General features: G+C 46.9%; 1 protein-coding gene across 6 annotated transcripts in view; it reads left to right on the top strand.

Annotated features, from left to right (window-relative positions):
- Positions 1-26,414, top strand: part of NBEAL1 (neurobeachin like 1) — a 139,613-nt gene that overhangs the window by 31,989 nt on the left and 81,210 nt on the right. For 5 of the 6 annotated variants that reach the window (XR_013390553.1, XR_013390554.1, XM_077918182.1 and 2 more), the window contains exons 6-12: positions 547-674; positions 4,840-4,922; positions 10,844-10,929; positions 12,344-12,650; positions 16,104-16,210; positions 23,272-23,358; positions 24,880-24,963. Coding sequence is in view for 3 of the 6 variants with exons in the window: in XM_077918182.1 (XP_077774308.1) it covers positions 547-674; positions 4,840-4,922; positions 10,844-10,929; positions 12,344-12,650; positions 16,104-16,210; positions 23,272-23,358; positions 24,880-24,963 (882 nt within the window). In the remaining 3 variants the exon portion in view is untranslated. The remainder of the gene's footprint in view (positions 1-546; positions 675-4,839; positions 4,923-10,843; positions 10,930-12,343; positions 12,651-16,103; positions 16,211-23,271; positions 23,359-24,879; positions 24,964-26,414) is intronic. The other variant, XR_013390555.1, reaches the window with a different exon arrangement.

Genomic DNA, 26,414 nt, shown 5'->3' on the forward strand with positions numbered 1-26,414 from the left:
GAGGGCATGCATGATTTTGTCCCCGATCCCGAAACCCCCGTCTTCCTTGTGCCTCTGAGCCTGATGAACGTGGTATTTCACTTCTGCGCAGCTCTCTTTGAAAACCCTACCGTATTTTTTGCTCTATGACTCACTCTTTCCCTCCTAAAAAGTAAAGGGAACTGTGTGTGTGTCTTATGGGGCGAATGCAGGCTGCGCAGCTATCCCAGAAGCCAGAACATCAAGAGGGATTCCTGCTTTCGCTGCGCAGCGATCCCTCTTGCTGTTCTGGCTTCTGAGATTCAGAATATTTTTTTCTTGTTTTCCTCCTCCAAAAACTAGGTGCGTCTTGTGGTCTGGTGCGTCTTATAGAGCGAAAAGTACGGTACATTTCATTTCGTTTCCTGGAAACCACGGGTAGCTAGCTGCTTTCCACAGAGTCAGGCTGTTGATTCCTCTCAACCGGCAACAGCTGTCCAGCATTTCAGGCAGGGGTGCGGTGCATGCAAAACTGGTAGTTCTGAAAGTGTTTTGGTGACCGTTGTGGTTTTTTTGTTGTCTCTTCAGCTAAAGAGCAAAACGAAGGAGAAAGAAGTAGCCGACCAGACGCCCATAGAGGAGTTTGTAAGACACGCGCTGGCTTTTTGTGAAAGCCTGTACGACCCCTATCGCAACTGGAGGCAAAGAATCGCTGGGTAAGTGGCAATCGAGTGGGCGGTGTTTTATTGCTGCGCCGAATCTCTTTGCAGGACAAATGTCAGTGGAATGTGCTGACTTGCAAGCTCAGTGGACAGGCAGTAGATGTGTATCTTTGCATTCTGTTGAAGAAATGTTTGCATGCACAGAGGATCTTGGTGTTTAGCTTCCCCCGCCAATGAAGAAGCCCCTGCAGTGTGTCTCCTTCCACCGCTGCTCACTGGGTACCACAAGACCCTTTGAAAACCTGGGTTAGCACTTGCGTGGGGCGTGTGAACTCCTCCGGCATGGTCAGAGGCGTCGCATGCTACCCCAGGGGCACCAGAAGGCAGGGCACTGCTGCTGTGAGCTGTGCACTGATGATGATGATGATGATAATGATGATAATAATAATAATAATAATAATAATAATAATAATAATAATAAAAAAAATAAAAATAAGAAATTTATTTATACCCTGCCCTCCCAGGCCAAGACCAGGCTCAGTGTGGCTAACACCGAATATAAATACAGTAAAAACATTAAAAACCAAACAAATACCAAACAAACAGTTGATTAAAATATAAGTTAAAATACAGTTTAAAATGCAGCTTAAAATGCAGCCTCGTTTTAGTGGTTGCCTATAGATCAAAGCCTATATATATGTAGGGACACGGGTGGCGCTGTGGGTTAAACCACTGAGCCTAGGGCTTGCCAATCAGAAGGTCGACGAGATGAGCTCCCGTTGCTTGGTCCCAGCTCCTGCCAACCTAGCAGTTTGAAAGCACGTCAAAGTGCAAGTAGATAAATAGGTACCGCTCCGGTGGGAAGGTAAACGGCGTTTCCATGCGCTGCTCTGGTTCGCCAGAAGTGGCTTAGTCATGCTGGCCACATGACCTGGAAGCTGTACACCGGCTCCCTCGGCCAGTAAAGCGAGATGAGCGCTGCAATCCCAGAGTCGGCCACGACTGGACCTAATGGTCAGGGGTCCCTTTACCTTTATAGATCAAAGCCGTAAGGGGAGAAAACATCAAATATTCACCGGGGCCAACTATCCATGCTGGTCCTACATGGGCCAGCAAAAAAGAGCTGAGGGAAAATTTATATACAAAATCCCATATGAGGGGTTCCATCAAAAAAAAAATGGGGGGAGGGGGGTTAGACTGAGTCCAGACCAAAGGCCAGGCGGAACAGCTCTGTCTTGCAGGCCTTGCGGAAAGATGTCAAATCCTGCAGGGCCCTGATCTCCTGCGATAGGGCGTTCCACCAGGCCGGGGCCACAGCCGAAAAAGCCCTGGCTCTGGTTGAGGCCAAACTAACCTCCTTGGGGCTCAGGATTTCCAAAGTGCCGTTCTCTCTTCTGTAGTTTCTGTTGCTGCTTCACTACCCATATACCATAGTTTTCCATGTATCAGATGAGGGTTTTTTCTAAGAAAAATTAGTTTAAAATTTGGGCTCATATTATACATGGGCATAACTGTCAACTTTCAGATTTGAAAGTTGGGACAGTCTACGGGATATCTAACAATCCGGGATAGCAGCGGGAAACGATGCTGGAATTAGGGAATTTCCCGCAAAAAAAGGGAAGGTTGACAGCTATGTACATGGGCAGTGCATCGGTGGGACGTGCGATTGGTTGCTGCCGCGATCAGGAGATTGTCAGCGGTGATTGGGGCGGGTGAGCGGTGCCTGCGAGAATGGCTGTTGTGTATTGGCTGCCGCTGTGACAATAGAGCGGGCGATTTGCTGCTGTTGGTGGCAAGCAGGCATACGTTTGGTGCCTTTGGTGACGTGTGTGGCATGCGGGTGAGCAATTTTCAGCAGTACCCCCTCCAAAAAACCTAACAACTGTGGGCCTTTCTCCCAAAAAAGGTCAACAACTTTCAGCAATCTCCCCAAAGTTTAACAACTCCCCCTATTTTCTTAATTAGGAGTCCCCAAAAATACACAGGGCTGTGTTGTACATGGAAAAATGTGGTACTTTTGTTCAAACTCTCCTGTTATATATATTTTCCATTAATACACCCCCTAATTCAAATACACCTTTTTTCAGTACATTGGGCCTATTATAACAACTGCCTTTCCAGCATCTTGGCAAGCACAATCTGTAACTTGTTTTCTGCCATTGCTTTTGCTGCGTTATTCTTAGCCCTTGCCCAAGCTCACTTTGGAGCGATGTAGCCGAGCCTAGAAAAGTAAACATGCATAGTAAGATTCGTCTCCTGCGGTGTAGCCTTTGCATCTTGGAAAAGGCATTCTTTTTTAATCACACATGCAAGATATTCACTGAATAAAGGAGTGCTGGAACTTGTCACATCTGAGTCATACATACAGACAGTTAACTAAGGAGAGAACTTTATCATACAAAAAGGTAAAGGGACCCCTGACCATTAGGTCCAGTCGTGACTGACTCTGGGGTTGCAGCGCTCATCTTGCTTTATTGGCCGAGGGAGCCGGCGTTTGACCGCAGTCAGCTTCCGGGTCATGTGGCCAGCATGACTAAGCCGCTTCCGGCGAACCAGAGCAGTGCACAGAAACGCCATTTACCTTCCCGCTGGAGCGGTACCTATTTATCTACTTGCACTTTGACATGCTTTCGAACTGCTAGGTTGGCAGGAGCTGGGACCAAGCAACGGGAGCTCACCCCGTCACGGGGATTCGAACCGCCGACCTTCTGATCGGCAAGTCCTAAGCTCAGTGGTTTAACCCACAGCGCCACCCGCGTCTGCTATAGCATCCACTAAATGACTTATTAGTCAAGAAAATGCATTCTTTAAAGAAAGAGAGAGTAGGAGAGGCTAGTTTTCTTTGTTTTGATTGGAGGGGGGGGAAGCAGGGGGAACTGCACTACCCATGAAATTTGTGGGCCAGTGGCTATGGGAGACAAATGTGACTCTTATTGTGTGCATTCCATGGGAATGTGAAACTGCAGTCAATACATGCAGTCAAATAAAGACATGGTTAACCCTTATCTTTGGCGATCACTCGTAGCCGAGTCAGATTGTCTTCCATAAACACGGTTTTAACAATGAGTCCGTAAGTGATGGTGGAGGCCAATTCTGGATCCACACGTCCTTCCACACTGGGGACATTGGTTACCGCTTGGGAGTTGATCACTGTGTGGATTTGCCAAGCGTGCCTTCCTCTTAGCACGTTTCTCCCTTGCGTCCTGAGTTCAAGTGTCTTCAAAGCCCATGACATCTTTGGTAAACGCTGTTCTCCAGTTGGAGCGCTTGCAGGCCAGTGTTTCCCAATTGTTGGTGTTTATACTACATTTTTTAAAAATTGCCTTGAGAGAGCCTTTAAACCTCTTCTGTTGACCACCAGCATTATGCGTTCCATTTTTAAGTTTGGAATAGAGTAGTTGCTTTGGAAGATGATAATCAGGCGTCCGCACAACATGTGCTTATTTGGCACAACGAAGGAGCATACTGGCCTAGCTTGGACCAATATAAGTTGTCACATTCAGATCTTGGCTTATTAAGCCATATGCTTTCGGGAGCAGCTTTTTCACTCCTCCCATTGCATGAGTCTTGATGATGCCAGGACGTCATCTAAATCAGGAAACCATGTCTACCAGATTTGGAACAAGACCAGGATACTTAACCACAGTTTGACGGTGGGTCAAAATATTGGTGTGTTCAGAAGCTGGCAGTAGCCATTGTTTCCCAGTTTGGGCAAAACAGGAAACCGTGGTTCCCTTGAGACTTCCTGATTTGATTGTTTGCACCACAAAAGGACTGTGGCTCAAGACTCATTCATTCCGTGGCTTATTAAGCTGAGATACGATCACTTAAACATGGCCACAGTATATGTAGGCACCTACCAACTTGCTTATGCGAGACGTAGCCTTCTAAATGTATGGCAAAATGGGTCACTTTGAGTAGCTGAGCTATCAATAAATCCTATTGTTTTAATTTACCAAATTTGTAGTGTTAAAGCTGCATGTCCTTAAAGTCAGTTATGGGCTGGGTTTTGGTTTTATTTAAAAGTACACTGCTTAGAAATAAAGTAGTCCAAAATAGCACCTTGGTAGTTTTAAAAGTGCTGCTAATGTAATAAGGAATAGGTATTTTATTGCATTTGAAGAAAAGCATGCTTTAGAATAAATAAAAAATGTGTTCTGCAGTGTCCGCCTACAAATAAATCTTACCTCTTGGTTTCTCCTTTTAAAAAATAATATAGACGAATTCTGAGCAGTGTTGAAAAAAGCAGGCAGAAGTACAAACCAGCTTCCCTCACAGTGGAGTTTGTCCCTTTCTTTTACCGTGAGTATCATTGCCTTGATGTCTTAATGTTTCTAGTGCATACTTCGGAATTTTTTAAGGGATAAAATTTCTTGCCTCACACTTCCAATCTCAAGGTGACGAATGCAAAATAATTGCTGAGAACTGCTTCGGGACATTAAGCACAGTTCAAGTTCTTAACAAATTCTTTTTGGCACATATTATCTGACCATTTCCATGCATGCCTGTGGTTGACTTTGTGTATTTTGCCAACGTTCAGTTATTAGCTTAGCCATGGAGCTCACTTGGTGACCTTGAGTTAGTCACTGGCCCAGTTTGCATGTACAGTCGTACCTCGGAAGTCAAACGGAATCCGTTCCGGAAGTCCGTCCAGCTTCCAAAACGTTTGGAAACCAAACTGCAGCTTCCGATTGGCTGCAGAAAGCTCCTGCAGCCAGTCGGAAGCTGCAGAAGCCCCATCGAACGTTCGGGTTCCAAAGAACGTTTGCAAATGGGAACAATCACTTCCAGGTTTGCGATGTTCAGGAGCCAGAATGTCTGAGCACCGAGGTGTTCGGGATCCAAGGTATGAGTGTAAAGCTAAGCCAAACCATGTTGTTGTTGTTTAGTTGTTTAGTCGTGTCTGACTCTTCGTGACCCCATGGACCAGAGCATGCCAGGCACTTCTGTCTTCCAATGCCTCCTGCAGTTTGGTCAAACTCATGCTCGTAGCTTTGAGAACTCTATCCAACCGTCTCGTCCTCCGTCGTCCCCTTCTCCTTGTGCCCTCCATCTTTTCCCAACATCAGGGTCTTTTCCAGGGAGTCTTCTCTTCTCATGAGGTGGCCAAAGTACTGGAGCCTCAGCTTCAGGATCTGTCCTTCCAGTGAGCACTCAGGGCTGATTTCCTTCAGAATGGAGAGGTTTGATCTTCTTGCAGTCCATGGGACTCTCAAGAGTCTCCTCCAGCACCATACTTCCATACATCACTACTGGGAAAACCATAGCTTTTACTGTATGGATCTTTGTTGGCAAGGTTATGTCTCTGCTTTTTAAGATGCTGTCTAGGTTTGTCATTGCTTTTCTCCCAAGAAGCAGGCATCTTTTAATTTCGTGGCTGCTGTCACCATCTACAGTGATCATGGAGTCCAAGAAAGCAAAATCTCTCACTGCCTCCATTTCTTCCCCTTCTATTTGCCAGGAGGTGATGGCACCAGTGGCCATGATCTTCATTTTTTTGATGTTTTTGGATGCCAAACCATGCCTTAGTGCAAATTCCCCCTGCTGTTGCCATGCTATCTAGGGCTAAGCCATGGTTTGGCTTAGTGTTGTATCTGAACCCAGGCTCATGTTTTGTCTCCCCCAAACCCTGACCAACTACAAGTGATAAACAAAGAAGAAACCTTGGTTTGTCTGGAGCAAGACAAACCATGAGTCCTTGGTCAGAAGTAACTAAAAATTAATTTCTACGGTTTTCCCTTATACCCTAACACAAGTCAAAGGTTGCTGCTGCAAATACAAATTAATAATAATAATAATAATAATAATAATAATAATAATAATAATAATTTATATCCCACCCTCCCCAGCCGAAGCTGGGATCAGGACGGCTAACAAGAATCAAATAATCCAACATTCTAAAAACATTTCATTGTAAAAATTAATTAAAATCAAATTGATGGCAACCGTTAAGCAAAATTCTGTGCAGATTGCCAGAGGAGGGAGTCAGGCTGCGCCCTGACCAAAGGCTTGGTGGAACAGCTCTTTCTTGCCAGGACCTCAAGAAGATAACCGTGATTAAATAAGCTGAGCCCATTAACTGCCCTCTCCCAATCCCACCCCATATGGGATCTCATCTTTGGAAGCTTACAGCAGGTACTAATACTTGTTTGAATCAGGGTGGATTTGATTTAAATCAAACCGATTTAAATCACGATTTAAATCACTAGTCAGTAAGACTTGATTTAAATCATTTTTTAACAGAAATACTCATTCTTGCTGGTATCATCTTAATATTCACAACCAGAGGAAGGTTTCATTTTTGGAATAATAAATTTTCAGAGTAGTTTTTGCGGCTATATCGAAAATTACTGATTTGGTTATACTATTAGAAATACATAGACCAATATTTATGAAATTATTGTGAGGTTTAATAAGTTAACTGTTTATATTTGGACGACTTTTCTGCTATGCTTTATGGGAAGGAGAAAAATAATCATTTCCTTAAAAACAATTTATTTAACTAAAACGATAACATTATAGCATGTGTATCCATGTTTGTTAACTGATGTGGTTAAACAATTTTAAAACAACAACAACTTTGACTGAGTTTTAGCACACATGAAAAACTTAAAACAAATCCTTATTTCCTAATGAATAGCCTTTGGACTATAATGTAACTTGAATAGAAAGCTAACTTGAAAAAGATTTTTCCTCCGAAAGCATTTTATTTTAAAAATCTGATTAAAAAAAACTATTTAAATTTTAAAAAAACCCTGCAACTACACAATTCAGGCAGTTTCAGGCCACTTTGTACAGTCAAGACTTCCCCCAAAGAATCATGGGAACTAGTTTGTTAAGAATGGCATGGGTTGATAAGTGACCCCTGATCCGCGATCTAGCGTTCTCAGAGTTCCCTAGGCACAGGTTGTTGTTGTTGTTTAGTCGTTTAGTCGTGTCCGACTCTTTATGACCCCATGGACCAGAGCACGCCAGGCACTCCTGTCTCCCACTGCCTCCCGCAGTTTGGTCAAACTCATGCTGGTAGCTTCACGAACACTGTCCAACCATCTCATCCTCTGTCATCCCCTTCTCCTTGTGCCCTCCATCTTTCCCAACATCAGGGTCTTTTCCAGGGAGTCTTCTCTTCTCATGAGGTGGCCAAAGTACTGGAGCCTCAGCTTCAGGATCTGTCCTTCCAGTGAGCACTCAGGGCTGATTTCCTTCAGAATGGAGAGGTTTGATCTTCTTGCAGTCCATGGGACTCTCAAGAGTCTCCTCCAGCACCAGAATTCAAAAGCATCAATTCTTCGGCAATCATCCTTCCTTATGGTCCAGCTTAGGGACAGGGGTTGACTGTAAAAACCACTCTGGAAATTACATCTAACGTGGCTTTCCCCTAAGCTATTTACCCTTACGTAAAGGTTTTTTTAAAAGTTCCAAAATGTAGTTTTTGTTTCAATAGCCAGCTTGTTTTAAGACTTGGGCGTCTCCACTGTCCACTTCATTTAAAAATGGTGACATTTTAACGGTGCTGGTTGGTGACATTACTCAGAGATTTTTACGGTGCTAATTTCAAACAAAATAATCTTGTGGCTTTGGCAGCAGTTCGTTCATCTGCGTAAAGTTATTGCTATGGTAACAGCTTCCAGGTGAATGTTTATTGCTGAGGAAAATTCCTTAGGCTACTTGTAATTCCCTTCTGCCAGGTATTCTTTGAGCAAAGAATACAGTATAATGATTTTTCAATGGAAGGGGAAGATTTTGGGCTCTTTCTGGTTTTTGCCAATAGGAGGTTTTTTTGTGTGTTTTGGGCACTGTGAATGTTTAAGAGTTTTTTGCTACATAAAATTGTATTGGATATTATGCCAGTATATAAAATCTCTGTGCACTTAATAGCACCTTTTAAATGGCTGCATTTTCACATAATACTAAACTACGATTTAGCATTATGTGGAAAAAAATGCGGTGAGCCTCAGACTTTCACGCTCCCTGCCTCATCTCCACTTCTCTCCTCTGACATAGCCTGGAAGAGATGTCCAGAAATGTCCATTTCTGTTTCAGGCTAACTACAGCTTATCACAAAGTCTGAACTGGGACAAATGTTGGTTAGTTTTGACAGTGGTTTGTGGAAACAAGCCAACTTCAAACCATAGTTTATGAAGCTGCCTTGTTTTCGCTAACCACGGTCAAGGTTTAAATGTGACACTAAACTGTGGTTAATCTGAGATGAAAGCAGAAGTTTCCAATGTTCTTGTGGCTGTGTTCAGGGAATGTTGGTATGCATCCTTACTGCTCGTATATTGACAAAATTGTTGTTGTTGTTTAGCCGTTTAGTTGTGTCTGACTCTTCGTGACCCCATGGACCAGAGCACGCCAGGCACTCCTGTCTTTCACTGCCACCCGCAGTTTGGTCAAACTCATGCTGGTAGCTTCGAGAACACTGTCCAACCATCTCGTCCTCTGTCGTCCCCTTCTCCTTGTGCCCTCCATCTTTCCCAGCATCAGGGTCTTTTCCAGGGAGTCTTCTCTTCTCATGAGGTGGCCAAAGTACTGGAGCCTCAGCTTCACGATCTGTCCTTCCAGTGAGCACTCAGGGCTGATTTCCTTCAGAATGGAGAGGTTTGATCTTCTTGCAGTCCATGGGACTCTCAAGAGTCTCCTCCAGCACCATAATTCAAAAGCATCAATTCTTCGGCGATCAGCCTTCTTTATGGTCCAGCTCTCACTTCCATACATCACTACTGGGAAACGATAGCTTTTACTATACGGACCTTATTGACAAAATAGAGAAGAGAAAATGACTATGTTTTGATGTGTTTTAGTGCATCCTTTTGCAACTTGGGGTTCTCAGATGTTGTTGGACTTAAACTCAACGTCATTCTTTAACATTAGCTAATCTAGCATCTGAAGACCGAAAGTTGAGGAAGGTTGGTTTAGTGAGATGTGAACACACCTAACCTCCTCCTCAGTTCATCTGTTGTCTCTCTGCTTTCCTTCGTCAACATATCTAGGAGGAGGCGTTTGGAAGTTTTGCTTCTGCATTTGATTAATCGTACTTTGCGGTGTTCTTTGTACCTTTTAACCTGTGCTTAATCTTAACTGGGGATGCGGGTGGCGCTGTGGGTTAAACCACAGAGCCTAGGACTTCCCTATCAGAAAGTTGGCGGTTCGAATCCCCGCAATGGGGTGAGCTCCCATTGCTCGGTCCCTGCTCCTGCCAACCTAGCAGTTCAAAAGCACGTCAAAGTGCAAGCAGATGAATAGGTACCACTCTGGCGGGAAGGTAAACGGTGTTTCCGTGCACTGCTCTGGTTCGCCAGAAGCGGCTTAGTCATGCTGGCCACATGACCCGGAAGCTGTACGCCGGCTCCCTTGGCCAATAAAGTGAGATGAGCACCGCAACCCCAGAGTCGGCCAGGACTGGACCTAATGGTCAGGGGTCCCTTTACCTAATCTTAACTGGGGCTAGTTTAAACAAGCCAGCTTCTGAAACCATGGTTTGGAACCAACTGTAGTTAAAATGAGCCACAGTTTGTATGCTGGGAGAACAAAACAAACTACAGTTTTTTTACTAAAAGTTTAAGCAAAAATGCCTGAATTTCCCCATCCCAGCTGCACTGCTGTGTTTCTCTGAAGGATTCTTTACTACTACATAGTTAAATGTGACGATTTGGAAAGGTGGATTTAACTGAAACGGTGGATTAATTTTACCACTACAGTGGTACCTCGGGTTATATACGCTTCAGGTTACACACTCCGCTAACCCAGAAATAGTGCTTCAGGTTAAGAACTTTGCTTCAGGATAAGAACAGAAATCGTGCTCCGGTGGCGCAGCGGCAGCAGGAGGCCCCATTAACTAAAGTGGTGCTTCAGGTTAAGAACAGTTTCAGGTTAAGAATGGACCTCCGGAATGAATTAAATACTTAACCCGAGGTATCACTATATAACTAAACATTGATTATAGGCCTTCTGGTCAAGATGGCGTTGAGCTAGGCAGCTGGTCCTGGAGCTCCCAGATAATGCAGTTTTACTTTAGTTTTAATTGGGCTTAAATCAACTGTTTTTATGTCTTAAAAAAAGGCAGATTTGATTATAGATTCGAAGGTTGACTTCATTATGAAAAGAAAAATGGGAGTTACGTATTTGTACAGTAATTGTTTTTGAGATATATTATTTGAACACATGCCTACAAATCTTTTGGCTCGTAGTTAACATGCCTGCAACTTGTTCTCTTCTTTCAGAGTGTTTTCAAGAAAGTGAGCATCTCAAAGAGAGCCTGAAGTGTTGTTTGCTACACCTCTTTGGAGCGATTGTGGCTGGTGGGCAGGTGAGAAACCCAACAAATATTGGCGTCATCTTATTGACTGAAGGATGCAGCCATGATGCCAGAAAGACCTTGAACTTCAGCATGATTGTTGCAGCCCCTCCTGGCTCCTCAAATCTTAGCAAGAAACAGATATGTGGAGACCAGATAGGCAGCAGTGGAAGGAAAATGCTCATTGCCACTATTTTGTACATGCTTAAGAGTTTGCACGGTACTATGATACTATGACACTTTCTGAGAGCCAGTGTGGTGTAGTGGTTAAGAGCGGTAGTCTCGTAATCTGGGGAACTGGGTTCGCGTCTCTGCTCCTCCACATGCAGCTGCTGGGTGACTTCTGAAATGTTCGAAAACCAAAGTGCAGCTTCTGATAGGTGCAGGTGCACCGGAAACAACAGCTGCATTGGATGTTCGGCTTCCGAAAAACACTCGAAAACCGGAACACTTACTTTCGGCTTTTTGGCCCTGAATGGGGTAACTGTGCCCCTGAAGGACCAGGTGCGCAGCCTGGGAGTCATTTTGGTCTCACAGCTGTCCATGGAGACACAGGTCAAATCTGTGTCCAGGGCAGCTGTTTACCAGCTCCATCTGGTACGCAGGCTGAGACCCTACCTGCCTGCGGACTGTCTCGCCAGAGTGGTACATGCTCTGGTTATCTCCCACTTGGACTACTTCAATGCGCTCTACGTGGGGCTACCTTTGAAGGTGACTCAGAAACTACAACTAATCCAGAATGTGGCAGCTAGACTGGTGACTGGGAGCGGCCGCCGAGACCATATAACACTGGTCTTGAAAGACCTACATTGGCTCCCAGTACGTTTCTGAGCACAATTCAAAGTGTTGGTGCTGACCTTTAAAGCCCTAAACGGCCTCAGTCCAGTATACCTGAAGGAGCGTCTCCACCCCCATCGTTCTGCCCGGACACTTAGGTCCAGTGCCAAGGGCCTTCTGGCGGTTCCCTCGCTGCGAGAAGCCAAGTTACAAGGAACCAGGCAGAGGGCCTTCTCACTAGTGGCACCCCCCCTGTGGAACACCCTCCCACCAGAGAACAACAACTACCAGACTTTTAGAAGACATCTGAAGGCAGCCCTATTTAGGGAAGCTTTTAATGTTTGATGTATTACAGTATTTTAATATATATTTTTGGAAGCCGCCCAGAGTGGCTGGGGGGGACCCAGCCAGATGGGCGGGGTATAAATAATAAATTATTATTATTATTGTTGTTGTTGTTGTTGTTGTTGTTGTTGTTGTTGTTGTTGTTACTACTACTACTACTACTACTACTACTACTACTATTTGGCATCTGAGAACCAAGGTACCACTGTACCAAATTGGGTGTTGTTGTTTTTTGCTGTTTGTTTGTTTCAAGGTTTGCTGATATAATGTCCTGGTATTGAGAGAATTCTATTGTTGACTTTAGAGAAACGCTCTCCAAGCCATATCTCCTGCCACCATGGAAGTCTTGATGCGCGTACTGGCAGACTGTGACGCGTGGGACAGCCGAGACCCCGACGAAGTGAGCAGGAAGGCCGAGCTGACCCTGAAGTGCCTGACGGAAGTGGTTCACATCCTTCTGACCAGCAGCTCGGACCAGCGGCAAGTGGAAACCAGCACCATATTGGAGAACTACTTCAAGCTGCTCAACTCCGACCACACGGCTTTGCCGAACTCGCGGAGGTCCCGGCAGTGGGAGAGCCGATTCATAGCGCTACAGATTCAAATGCTGAGTGAGTGTGACGCCCCTTCTGGGAGTTGGGAAAAGGGGGGGGCAGGGTTGAGGTTTCATCCTGGAACCATTTGCTCCCTGGAACATCTATGCTCCTTCAGATGTTGCTGGACTCCCATCATCCTTGACCATTGGCTATGCCATCTGAGTTGGTTGGGAGTTGGGAGTTTCAGCAACATTCCCCATCCTCGCTTTAGGGAGTGCTGACCGCGCTGCCTCATGCCCTTTCTGTTGAGTCACTTTTTGTGGCTGGTGTGTAATGATGGCTTCCAGAATAAAACTGCTTCAGAAGGCTGACACAATCGAGATACATACCTGTCAGGGGCTCAGGAGCAGAGGCACAGGAAAGGGAGGAAATAGAGAGCGAGGGGGAGGAATCCGAAGGAAATGTTAGCGATGACAGCGGCCCGAGGTCTCTGAGTCTTTCCAGCGAATCGGAAGATTCACAGAAAGGGGCTCCCATGGTCAGAGCAAGGGGGGTGCCGAGGGGGACACCCCAGGAAGAAGGGGCCAGAGGGGACTCAGAGAGCAGCAGTTGGAAATCAGGACCAGCTTCCCCACCAGAGCGCAGTAGGGGGGAGGAGTCCCAGGTATCGGGATCAGGCGGCTCACCGCCAGCGGGAGGACATGAGTCAGGATTGGCCACGCCTCCATTGGGGAGCGAGGAAACGGTCAAGAGGAAGGTTGAAGGCTGGGCGCGCGCGCCAAGTTCAAATGTACAGGAGGGCGGCGCAGTGGGCAGCCCGGATAGGGAGCCAGGTCCCAAAGCCCGCCGAAAAGAGGGGGAGGAGTCAGGGGGGTCAGCGTCAGCGTCAGAAGAGTCCAGAAAGGAGGAGACCCCGGGGGGCAGAAGGACCCAGAGGAGAAAGGAGAGACGGAAGAGGTGGAGTAAGGTTAGAGTCTTAAGTTGGTGTACAGGGGGTGGAGACTCAGATGGAGCTTCGTCGGTCTAGCCTCTAAGACGTAGAGCTGGGCGCTGCGGCTTGAAAATGGAAACTGTACTTCAATAAAGACTTTTGTACATTACTACCGGCTAGCGTTGGTCCTCTGTGAGCTGGGACCTGGAGCCAGCTCTGACAATACCGTATTTTTCACTCCATAAGAGGCACTTTCCCTCTCCTAAAAACTAAGGGGAAAAGTCTGTGCGTGTCCTATGGAGCGAATGCAGGGGGGAGGCAGGCAGGAAAAGCCACCAAAAGCCGCACCCAAGCTCCGCGCGGTTCTTGTGGGCTTTTCCTCAGGAGGGAGAAGGGACTGACGCAGCCAGTCAGTCCCTTCTCCCTCCTCGTAGAAAAGCCCGCAGGAGCTGCGTGCTCCTTAAAGGGTGCGTGGCTCCTGTGGGCTTTTGCGGGAGGTGGGGGTATTGCCATAGCCGCGCGCAGCCTCTCCCGGCTGGAGAGGTTGTGCGGGGCTATGGCAAAAGCCAAGACAGCGAGATGCAGCCCCGAGAAGCTCGCGGAGCAGCGGGAAGGCTGCGTGCCTTTCCGCTGCTACCCGACCTGCTCTTTGGGGCTGGTGGTGGGCTTCCCCCCGCCAGCCCCAAAGAGCAGGTTGAAAGGAACCCGAAGCCTCTGGAGCGCAGCAGGAACTCCCACCGCACTCCAGAGGCTTCGGGTTGCCTTCACTGAAGCCAGGAGAGCAAGAGGGGTCGGTGCGCACCGACCCCTCTTGCTCTCCAAGCTTCCAAGGTAGCTGCCTGAAGGCGACTGAACACACCTTGAACAGCACCTTGTTTTAGAGGGGGAGAACAAGAAAAAAAAATATTCTCCCCCTCTCTGCGCAGCGCCTCCTGCCGCTTCGCTGAAGGGGCACTGGGCAGAGAGGGGGAGAATTTTTTTTTCTTGTTCTCCCCCTCTAAAACAAGGTGTGTCCTATGGTCGGGTGCGTCCTATAGAGCGAAAAATACGGTACTTAGTTGCCTCCTAAGTGCTGTAGATTCTAAACACACACAAAAACTACTGGCAGCATCCAGCATCTGAAATACCGTATTTTTTGCTCTATAAGACTCACTTTTTCCCTCCTAAAAAGTAAGGGGAAATGTGTGTGTGTGTGTTATGGAGCGAATGCAGGCTGCGCAGCTATCCCAGAAGCCAGAACAGCAAGAGGGATTACCGCTTTCGCTGCGCAGCGATCCCTCTTGCTGTTCTGGCTTCTGGGATTCAGAATATTCTTTTTCTTGTTTTCCTCCTCCAAAAACTAGGTGCGTCTTGTGGTCTGGTGCGTCTTATAGAGCGAAAAATACGGTAACTCTCTCAAATTATAATAACTTTATCACTGATTCACAGTGGTGGGAGAGAATATATAAAATCACCTGTGTTTCCCCTGCGTGTTTCCTGGAAAAGGAAAACAAGCACATCTTACATAGTCTTCAGTTTCACCTGGCCAGTGTTTGTGTACACGTGGTATTTATTTATTTAGGCATTTTCGGTGCTGCTCTTCAATATTTGTAATACCGGGGGAGCTTGCATTAAGCCAATTGCAAGTATTAAAAAAAATCGGTCAGCTAAAAAACACACAACCATTTCGGATGTGTCTATTCAGTTCTCCCAGAAGCAGACAAAAGAATGTGTCCTTCTCTGCCGCCCCTCACTTGCAAGAACGTAATCATGCTGTTCCCACACTTCCAAGTGTACCTGTAAATGCGCTAAGTTTTTGCACTCTTGGAAGCCAGTGCAATGAGTCCCACTAGAGCAAAAAGACTCACCCCCTTGCAACAAATTTGCCCTTTTGGTTTCAGATAGTACATGGGTAGATGAGTCAAAAAAGTCTGGAACACAAATCTTCACCGCCCTCTAGCGGCTATAGTGGCCTATTTACCAGAAGTAATGTAAAGCTAAAGGTAAAGGGACCTCTGACCATTAGGTCCAGTCGTGGCCACTCTGGGGTTGCGACGCTCATCTCGCTTTATTGGCCAAGGGAGCCTGCGTACAGCTTCCAGGTCATGTGGCCAGCATGACTAAGCCGCTTCTGGCGAACCAGAGCAGCGCACGAAAACGCCATATACCTTCCCGCCAGAGTGGTACCTATTTATCTACTTGCACTTTGACATGCTTTCGAACTGCTAGGTGGGCAAGAGCAGGGACCAAGCAACAGAAACTCACCCTGTTGCGGGGATTCGAACAACTGACCTTCTGATCACCAAGTCCTAGGATCTGTGGTTTAACCCACAGCGCCACCCGCGTCCCCTTCTTAGGTAGTAGTAGCTAATAATTTCACATCTTGCAACATATGTGCCCCTTTGGTTTCAGATAGTAGATGGGTAGATGAGTCAAAAAAGTCTGGAACACAAATCTTCACAGCCCTCTGGCAGCTATAGTGGCCTATTTACCAGAAGTCATGTATTTAGCATTAATTCTGGAAGTGTGTCCTTGATTCTGACCAAACTAAGCCCCCTAGAGCAAAATGTCAAATTATATACTGTATTTCTCTTTGATTTTCACTTTCACCTCCTTAGATACCATCACCGCCATGTTGGACTGCACAGACAGGCCTGTTCTGCAAGCCATTTTCCTTAACAGCAACTGCTTTGAACATCTGATTCGCCTGCTGCAAAATTGCAAGGTAAACAGAAGGTTGTATAAGAGCTAATCTTTATTTCTTAAAAATACTATCCAGCTTTTGTAAGAGCTCAGTTGTTCCTAATACCTTGTCCATACATTAGATAAAATCTTCACCATGACTGTGTACAAAATAACTCGATGCGAGCAGCAATGTTAACTTGCCAAGGAACAACTTGTACTTCCTCCATGTACTTAATACTCTGAATGCTTCAAGAGCCTTTGAGGCGGCAGCGGGGGCGTGTGTGAGTTTTTGGATTGTTATGCAGATATGCATCTTTTACTCCAGATGCCCTTAAAATTGTTATGTTGGTGTCAGGGTCAGGCCGTGAAAAGTAAATTAATACAGTGGTGCCCCGCAAGACGAATGCCTCGCAAGACGGAAAACCCGCTAGACGAAAAGTTTTTCCGTTTTTGAGCTGCTTTGCAAGACGAATTTCCCTATGGGCTTGCTTTGCAAGACGAAAACGTCTTGCGAGTCTTGCGATTTTTTTCCGCTCCCCCCCCCTTTTTCTAAGCCGCTAAGCCGCTAATAGCCTTTTAGCCGCTAAGCCGCTAAGCCTTTAATAGCCGCTAAACCGCTAATAGCGCTAAGCCGCTAAGCCACTAATAGGGTTGCTTCGCAAGACGAAGAAACCGCTAGACGAAGAGACTCGCGGAACGGATTATTTTCATCTTGCGAGGCACCACTGTATTACGTTTCTCTCGCCAAGTGCACAATCCACAAGTTTTCTTTTTAGTTTCCTATAGTTCTTTGTTAATCTAGATAGCAGTGAATCATGTGGCAAGCCTCTTTTTGTACAGAAGTAGCGGAATGCTTCAGAAAAGTGCTTTCTCCTAGTCATATTGGGTGTGCTCTTTCTTTCAGTGCAGCAGAATTAGCAAACAATTGGCAAACTGGGAGTCATCCCTGACGTTAAGCGCTTTCTATCCTTCCCGCCCCCTAGAACTGCCAACTTAGCAGTTCAAAAGCACGTCAAGGTGCAAGTAGATAAATAGGTACCGCTCCAGCGGGAAGGTAAACGGCGTTTCCGTGTGCTGCTCTGGTTCTCCAGAAGTGGCTTAGTCATGCTGGCCACATGACCTGGAAGCTGTATGCCGGCTCCCTCGGCCAATAAAGCGAGATGAGCGCCGCAACCCCAGAGTCGGCCTCTACTGGACCTAATGGTCAGGGGTCCCTTTACCTTTACCTTTTTATCCTTCCCGCCTGCTCCAGAGTGATTTCTTTCTCTCTTCCTCTCTTGTTACCATATGGTTTGGGCTTCAGTCCTATACACCTGGGAGTAAATCCTACGGAACACAGTGGGACTTGCTTCTGAGTAGGCAGGCATAGAATCGCTCCTGCATGTCCACTTTCACAAAAGATGGTTAACGTTAACCGTGGTTCCCATGCAAACCTAGGACAGGGCTATTAGAAGGTTTGCAGACCCTTGTTAAGAGAACCCTGGCTGGCATTAACCATTTTAGTGCTGATACAGTGGTACCTGGGGTTAAGTACTTAATGCATTCCGGAGGTCCGTTCTTAACCTGAAACTGTTCTTAACCTGAAGCACCACTTTAACTAATGGGGCCTCCAGCTGCTGCCGTGCCGCCAGAGCATGATTTCTGTTCTCATCCTGAAGCAAAGTTCTTAACCTGAGGTACTATTTCTGGGTTAGCGGAGTCTGTAACCTGAAGCGTATGTAACCCGAGGTACCACTGTACATGTCTAGCACTCTGAAGCATGGCTAACAAACATGGAAGGGAGGATTCACTCTGGAGAGGGGAAGGTGAGAGAGAGAGAGAACGTTTCCCAAACGCTGGATCCTAGTCTGCAAATTATTGAAGAACGCCACCTTTTATGCCTATGCAATACCTTAGTGTGTGGAATTGCATCTTGCCAACAAGATATTTACTATGCTCTTTTGAAATCAGTGGGACTTACTTCTGAGTAAACCTGGATAGGATTGTGATACTAGTCCCGGTGTGTGGACTGTCAAACAACATTCAATATAGTTCCATGCTGAATGCCTAATAGCCTTGCAAAATCAATGATCCAGTAGTTGTTAATTCCTGAGATGTCAGTGTTGGTCTTACGTGCAGAGGGAATCTTAAGGTTGGGTTGTTTAATCCCATCAATTAGCTCAGGTCATGGCTATGTTTCCTTTCTGTGCTGTTTATCACCGAAGCACATTATGTAGCTGCAGTACTTGCCCTGTCCCCCTCCCTAGTGGTTAAGAGCGGTAGACTCGTAATCTGGTGAACCGGGTTCGCTTCCCTGCTCCTCCACATGCAGCTGCTGGGTGACCTTGGGCCAGTCACACTACTTTGAAGTCTCTCAGCCCCACTCACCTCACAGAGTGTTTGTTGTGGGAGAGGAAGGGAAAGGAGAATGTTAGCCACTTTGAGACTCCTTTGGGTGGTGATAAAGCGGGATATCAAATCCAAACTTCTTCTTCTTCTTGGGGGGACAGGCAGCATGGAAAACATCATGGAAGTCAGCAGCGTCCTTCTTGTGGATAGGTTTCCAGCATGTGCTATGATGCACAGAACAGAGGATGTTTGGGTTTTTTGGGGGGGCAAGGCTGTGTATTTACTTCGTATCAGGCAGTAGTTCTGTAAGGTAGGGTTGCCGTGTTTCAAGAAGTAAAATGTTGTTGAGCGTTTTTTAGGGGAGAAATCTCCCCAAAGGTTGTGAGCTTTTCTTTTGGGGAATGAACGTCAAAGTTGTTGAGTTTTTCCCCCCAGGGGATTCGCCCCCCAAAGGCTAAAAAGTGATATTCAAACACACACCTCCTGGTTCTCTTGGCAAAAACCTGGACATTTTGCCGATTTTTCAATTCGCTTTCAAAAAAGTGATATTCAAACACAAACCTCCTGGTTCTCTTGGCAAAAACCTGGACGTTTTGCCGATTTTTTGAATTTCCACCATAAATTAATTTCGTCGTTTGAATCTGGACGTATGGGAACCCTATAAGGCCATCCCAGGTCCCTCTAGGTTTCCCAGCTCATCCAATTTGGCTGAGCTGATAAACTGCAGCACACATTTCTAGCCACTACAGTGGTACCTCGGTTTAAGAACTTAATTCGTTCTGGAGGTCTGTTCTTAACCTGAAACGGTTCGTAACCTGAAGCACCACTTTAGCTAATGGAGTCTCCTGCTGCCGCCGCGCCGCCGGAGCACAATTTCTGCTCTTATCCTGAAGCAAAGTTCTTAACCCGAGGTAATATTTCTGGGTTAGCGGAGTCTGTAACCTGAAGCTTATGTAACCCGAGGTACCACTGTACTGTGTTTGATGGACCAGTGATCTGACTCTGTGGAAGTTTCCGATCCAAGGAGTCTCCACCCCCATCGTTCAGCCTGGACACTGAGATCCAGCGCCAAGGGCCTTCTCAGTAGTGGCACCCACCCTGTGGAACACCCTCCCTTCAGATGTGAAGGAAATAAGCAGCTATCTTATTTTTAGAAGACATCTGAAGGCAGCCCTGTTCAGGGAAGTTTTAAATATTTAATGTTGTACTGTTTTTAACACTTGATTGGAAGCCGCCCAGAGTTGCAGGGGAAACTCAGCCAGATGGGCAGGGTATAAATAATAAATAATAATAATTGTTGTTGTTGTTTAGTCGTTTAGTCGTGTCCGACTCTTCGTGACCCCATGGACCAGAGCACGCCAGGCACTCCTGTCTTCCACCGCCTCCCGCAGTTTGGTCAGGCTCATGTTTGTAGCTTCGAGAACACTATCCAACCATCTCATCCTCTGTCGTCCCCTTCTCCTTGTGCCCTCCATCTTTCCCAACATCAGGGTCTTTTCCAGGGAGTCTTCTCTTCTCATGAGGTGGCCAAAGTATTGGAGCCTCAACTTCACGATCTGTCCTTCCAGTGAGCACTCAGGTCTGATTTCCTTAAGAATGGATGCGTTTGATCTTCTTGCAGTCCATGGGACTCTCAAGAGTCTCCTCCAGCACCATAATTCAAAAGCATCAATTCTTCGGCGATCAGCCTTCTTTATGGTCCAGCTCTCACTTCCATACATCACTACTGGGAAAACCATGGCTTTAACTATACGGACCTTTGTTGGTAAGGTGATGTCTCTACTTTTTAAGATGTTGTCTAGATTTGCCATCGCCTTTCTCCCAAGGAGCAGGCGTCTTTTAATTTCGTGACTGCTGTCACCATCTGCAGTGATCATGGAGCCCAAGAAAATAAAATCTCTCACTGCCTCCATTTCTTCCCCTTCTATTTGCCAGGAGGAGATGGGACCAGTGGCCATGATCTTTGTTTTTTTGATGTTGAGCTTCAGACCATATTTTGCGCTCACCTCTTTCACCCTCATTAAAAGGTTCTTTAATTCCTCCTCACTTTCTGCCATCAAGGTTGTGTCATCTGCATATCTGAGGTTGTTGATATTTCTTCCGGCGATCATGATACATCCCCACGCAGCGCGTTGGATTACATTCTGAATAGTGCCCCCCATCCTTGAGAGCATTTTTTAGGGTTATGTTGGGCATTCATGGGTGTTTGAGCGATGGGCACGGCATGTGTGGGTATGTGTTGGGCAACTTGAACAATCTATAATGGCTAACATCATCATCATTGTTATTATTATTAATTACTGTTCTTACATTTATACTCTGGCTTTTTCCCTGGGCAGGGTTTCAAGGCAGCTTACTGATAAAATAAGAACAGCTAAAAACATAGGGGCAGGGAAATGATTAAAATAATAATTAAATAATTAAACATTTGTGTGTTTTGTGCTAGTTTTGGGCTCCCCCTCCCCTTTTTTTGGTCATGTTGAACTCACGTAGGTTACTTCATAATGTTCTTTTTCCTTGTACTTCCATAAATTATGTTAGGTATGTTTTTCCCTCACATATGCAGAGGGAAAGCCTCTTGCGCTTGAAGAAGCAGACCCTTATAATGGTCCCAAGGCGTGGTTTGGAGTAATAATAATAATATTTTATTTATACCCCGCCCTTCCCGGTTCAAAAACCAGGCTCAGGGCGGCTAACAACAAATTTAAAACACTTTAAAACACTTAATTATAAAAGCAGCATAAAATACAGTATAAAAACATGAATAACAATAAAATTCAAAAATCAAAAATTCAGTTAAATAATCCCCAGGGCTAGCTGGGTCGTTGTGAGGATAGAATTGGGGAGGTGTCCATGTCCCAGCTTGGCTAGGGAAGACCTAACTCTCCAGATTTCAGTTGTGATTTAAGAGAGTGGGATCACACCATCAGGATAAAAGTGTTCCCTCTCCCTCAAGCCTTCGCATATCGGGTACAGATGTTCTCCATCCTTCCATCCTCCCCCTGGCCCCCCACCCTGGCCTTAACTAGAGAGTCAGTGTGATGCTTGAGCAGCTTCGAGGAAAAGCGGAATACAGTGGTACCTCTGCTTACCTACTTAATTCGTTCCGGAGGTCCGTTCTTAACCTGAAACTGTTCTTAACCTGAAGCACCACTTTAGCTAATGGGGCCTCCTGCTGCTTCTGCGCCGCCAGAGCACGATTTCTGTTCTCATCCTGAAGCAAAGTTCTTAACCCGAGGTAATATTTCTGGGTTAGCGGAGTCTGTAACCTGAAGCGTATGTAACCCGAGGTGCCACTGTATAAATGAAATAAGCATAAGGAAATAACTACTTGTTGATATCCGTCTGCCTCAAGAGACAATGGAGTTTGCACGTGCAGGGGTGAAGTCAAACCACACCGTTAGCAGCACCAAAGTGACTTTCTTGGGGTGCAAGCCTGGGCAGCGTATATGGAGGTCCTGGGATGCCCAGATAAGACCCACCTTTCGGCCTCACTGATGTGGGCCTGCCTGGTGTTTTTACATGAGTAGAATGTGTGCTTTTATTTAAAATGCATCTCTGGGTTATTTGTGGGGCATAGGAATTCGTTCATATTTTTTTCCAAAATATAGTCCAGCCCACCACAAGGTCTGAGGGACAGTGGACCGGCCCCCTGCTGAAAAAGTTTGCTGACCCCTGGAGCCTTAGCCTTTCCTTTTCCCGAAGATATCCCGCAAGGCAGCTGAGGTTTAGGATCCGAGTTTTCCTTCTCCTCAGTGGGCTCCCTTCCCAGGTTGAGTAGCCCACCTTCTAGACCCATCGGCTGCCTTCACTTGGTTTAGCTGGCTGGTTGAAGCCGTTTCCTGGGTGCGGCTGCTGTCATGTGCTGACAGCTTCTAGAAACCACAGGTGAGAGCTGAGTGCAGGGTGGGGACCAAAGCTGGAAAAACTTCCACAGAAGGAGCACAACATGCCCCCCACCACAGAGTCACTACCCCATACACCCCAAGGTATGAGGGATGTGGGTGGTGCTGTGGTCTAAACCACTGAGCCTCTTGGGCTTGCAGATCAAAAGGTCGGCGGTTCGAATTCGTGTGACGGGGTGAGCTCCTGTTGCTCAGTCCCAGCTCCTGCCAACCTAGCAGTTCGAAAGCACACCAGTGCAAGTAGATAAATAGGTACTGCTGCGGCAGGAAGGTGAACAGCATTTCTGTGCCCTGTGGTTTCCATCACGGTGTTGATGAAGCGATTTAGTCCTGCTGGCCACATGACCCGGAAAGCTGTCTGTGGACAAACACTGGCTCCCTTGATCTGAAAGCGAGATGAGCGCCGCACCCCATAATTTCCTCTCACTGAACTTAAGCGTCCTGGGGTCCCTTACCTTTTACCTTATTACACCCCAAGGAAATAAGGTAACCAAGTAACCTGGTTCCCCTCTAGACTAGGATTTGAAAATACGGTTCAAAGTGCACTTGCAAATTCTGGTTAAGAGTGAACCAGTTTAGTACAAACCATAATTGCCAGATCTTGCCATTCTCCTCTATGTTTCAGTGGACAGTGACAGTTTCCTATTTCCACATTTTGCATTTCTTGAGACGACATTTGGAAAGGAGGAAAAATATCCCCCAATCCTAGTTATTTCCTTCTGGAAAAAAGGGACCCTTTATTTGTTACAGCCATTGTGTTAACTTGCTGGTTAGTGAGATGTTTGCTCCAGCCTTTATTGTCTCCGGCCTACAGATTGACTGTTTAACACGCCTGTTCCCATTTATTCTTATCTCCCGTTTTTAACAGCTGTTTTTAAATGCTAACAGTCAGGTGGCAGACAAGACTGAGAAAGACCTTGCCAACAAATTACTGACAGAAATGAATCAGGAACAGGTATCTTTGAGTTGGAGCTGAGGCGCAGTGGCAATCGGTGGAACGAGACCTTTCCTGTACTTCACCTCTGAAACACCTTCCTTGTCCCTAAGATTTAGTTTGTCTTAACTAACCGAAAAACACAAGCTAGGTTTAAAGGCGCTTCAAGGCTTAAGCATTCCAAAATCCATATTAAGGTGGTGCCGTAATTAGGCCAACAAAAATGTCAAAGCATTTGATACGTACAATATTTGTCGCGTTTTATTTTTTAAACGGAGGAAGGTGAAGTCCAGGAATAGAACTCCAGTTTCAAAACTACCAACTTGGTGATTTCGTTTTATTTTAGTTCTTTCTTTCTTTCTTTCTTTCTTTCTTTCTTTCTTTCTTTCTTTCTCTTCTTCCCCCACCCTCGTCCACTCATCTTCCTAAGCGCTGTGGTGTATTTGGGCTTTTGGGGTTTTGTCAAACCTTTGTGATTGGATGTGATGTCTTGATTCTGTTGCAAAAAATAATAATGAAATGAAATGAAAATAAAACCAATCATTGTTCACGGTACAATGGACAGACTGAATTTGGGAGGTGGGGAGCAATTGGTGGCTTAATTTTTTAAAATGTTTTCCATCATGAGAGAATGCAAAATGCCAGATCTTACCTCATGACTTCTTTAGAAATGGTAGGAGCTTTGATAACAAATAGGTTCTTGTGCAGAACGACCGAAACAGGTGAAAACAATGCACTTGCCTGGACCCCGATTCTGTCTAAATTAATCTGCTAATAAGTCAGCATGGTGATCACTGCCTAAGAGCTAATTCAGCTAACAACCTTTGTTTATTTGTTTATTTTTAAAAACTCCTGTTTGTTTTTGTGCGCTCCAGATGAAATGCCGTTTATACACACAGTCTTACTGTGCAGATTCACAAGCGGATTTGGGTGACAAAATATTTCTAGTTTCTCAAACAGAAAAAAATGCCCCCCCCCCCCCCATTTGACAGAACAAAAAAGCATTGTGACTCTTTCAAGACGAGAGACTAGTGATGCCCCTTGCATGGAAAGCGCTATGGGGCTAACAAATTATCGAAACGTGAAACTATGCAGGCGCAATTAAGAATCTGTTTAAGCAGATTTCATGTGCTGGAGCATGGGCTGAGACTAACTATTGATTACCCGCATGGCTGGGATGCTGGCTAGATATGCATAGGCTATCTTTGTTAGTTCCTCCCTCTTGAGATTGTCCATTAAAAGCATGGAGAAAATGTCAGTCCAAGCATCTTCCTGGGTATGTGAGAATCCTTCTTTCCTCCTCCTCCTTTCTCTTGAGATATCTGCCTACCCTTCTCTCGCGTCCTCTCTCTTGTAGGTTGTGGTGTCATAAAATCCATGCCTTTGAGGGTTTTGGGGGGGGCAGGGGAGATGATTGGGAAGCATGCGAATGAAATTGTTTGTTCACGCTAACACGAAAGAACGGGGTGGCCTGTTGGCCTCCAAGGTGCCAGTGGTTGACTCGACTGTCCGTAACGCCTTGTGTCTTTTTGCGGCTTGTAGGTATTTCAGGGACAGCTAGACTGCTTGGCGGTATCAGCCATTCGAGCCCTTACTGCAGTGATGCACAAATCTCCCGCTGCTAAGGTAAGCAAAACTTAGAATCATAGAGTTGGAAGAGACCACAAGGGCCATCGAGTCCAACCCCCTGCCAAGCAGGAAACACCATCAGAGCACTCCTGACATATGGTTGTCAAGCCTCTGCTTAAAGACCTCCAAAGAAGGAGACTCCACCACACTCCTTGGCAGCAAATTCCACTGTCAAACAGCTCTTACTGTCAGGAAGTTCTTCCTAATGTTTAGGTGGAATCTTCTTTCTTGTAGTTTGGATCCATTGCTCTGTGTCCGCTTCTCTGGAGCAGCAGAAAACAACCTTTCTCCCTCCTCTATACGACATCCTTTTATATACCGTATTTTTCGCACGATTGGACGCACCGGACCATAGGACGCACCTAGTTTTTTGGGGGGGAAATAAAGGAAATTTTTTCCCCCTTTATTTCCCCCCCAAAAGCAGGTCAGGGAAACCGAACCAGGTCGAGGAACAGCGGGATAGTGGCGCTGCGCCTCCCTGCTGTCCCCCGAGCTTGTGGGGCTGGCTGATGTCTGCCTAGCGCGCAGGGTGCTCTGCTTCAGGGCGCCCCACCCGCCGGGCGGCAGGCTGCTATCCGCAGCTTGGGGAGCCTTGCGGGGAACTGCTGCAGGGCTCCCCACGCTGCGGATGTATGCCTGGCGTGAGAGGCGCTCTGCTTCAGGGCGCCCTCCGCGCCGGGCGGCAGGCTGCTATCCGCAGCGTGGGGAGCCTTGCGGGGAACTCCTGCAAGGCTCTCCACGCAGCGGATGTGTTCCCGAAGCGCCGGGCGCTCTGCTTTCAGGGCGCCTGACGCTCCGGGAAGCAGGCTGCTATCCGCAGCTTGGGGAGCCTTGCGGGGAACTGCTGCAGGGCTCCCCAAGCTGCGGGTGTATGCCTGGCGTGAGGGGCGCTCTGCTTCAGGGCGCCCCACCCGCCGGGCGGCAGGCTGCTATCCGCAGCTTGGGGAGCCTTGCGGGGAACTGCTGCAGGGCTCCCCACGCTGCGGATGTATGCCTGGCGTGAGAGGCGCTCTGCTTCAGGGCGCCCCTCGCGCCGGGCGGCAGGCTGCTATCCGCAGCGTGGGGAGCCTTGCGGGGAACTCCTGCAAGGCTCTCCACGCAGCGGATGTGTTCCCGAAGCGCCGGGCGCTCTGCTTTCAGGGCGCCTGACGCTCCGGGAAGCAGGCTGCTATCCGCAGCTTGGGAAGCCTTGCGGGGAACTGCTGCAGGGCTCCCCAAGCTGCGGGTGTATGCCTGGCGCGAGGGGCGCTCTGCTTCAGGGCGCTCCACCCGCCGGGCGGCAGGCTGCTATCTGCAGCGTGGGGAGCCTTGCGGGGAACTCCTGCAAGGGTCCCCACGCTGCGGATGTGTTCCCGAAGCGCTGGGAGCTCTGCTTTCAGGGCGCCCAACGCTCCGGGAAGCAGGCTGCTATCCGCAGCTTGGGGAGCCTTGCGGGGAACTGCTGCAGG

This window comes from Podarcis muralis, chromosome 1 (assembly GCF_964188315.1).
Source record: "Podarcis muralis chromosome 1, rPodMur119.hap1.1, whole genome shotgun sequence".
Classification (NCBI taxonomy): domain Eukaryota; kingdom Metazoa; phylum Chordata; class Lepidosauria; order Squamata; family Lacertidae; genus Podarcis; species Podarcis muralis.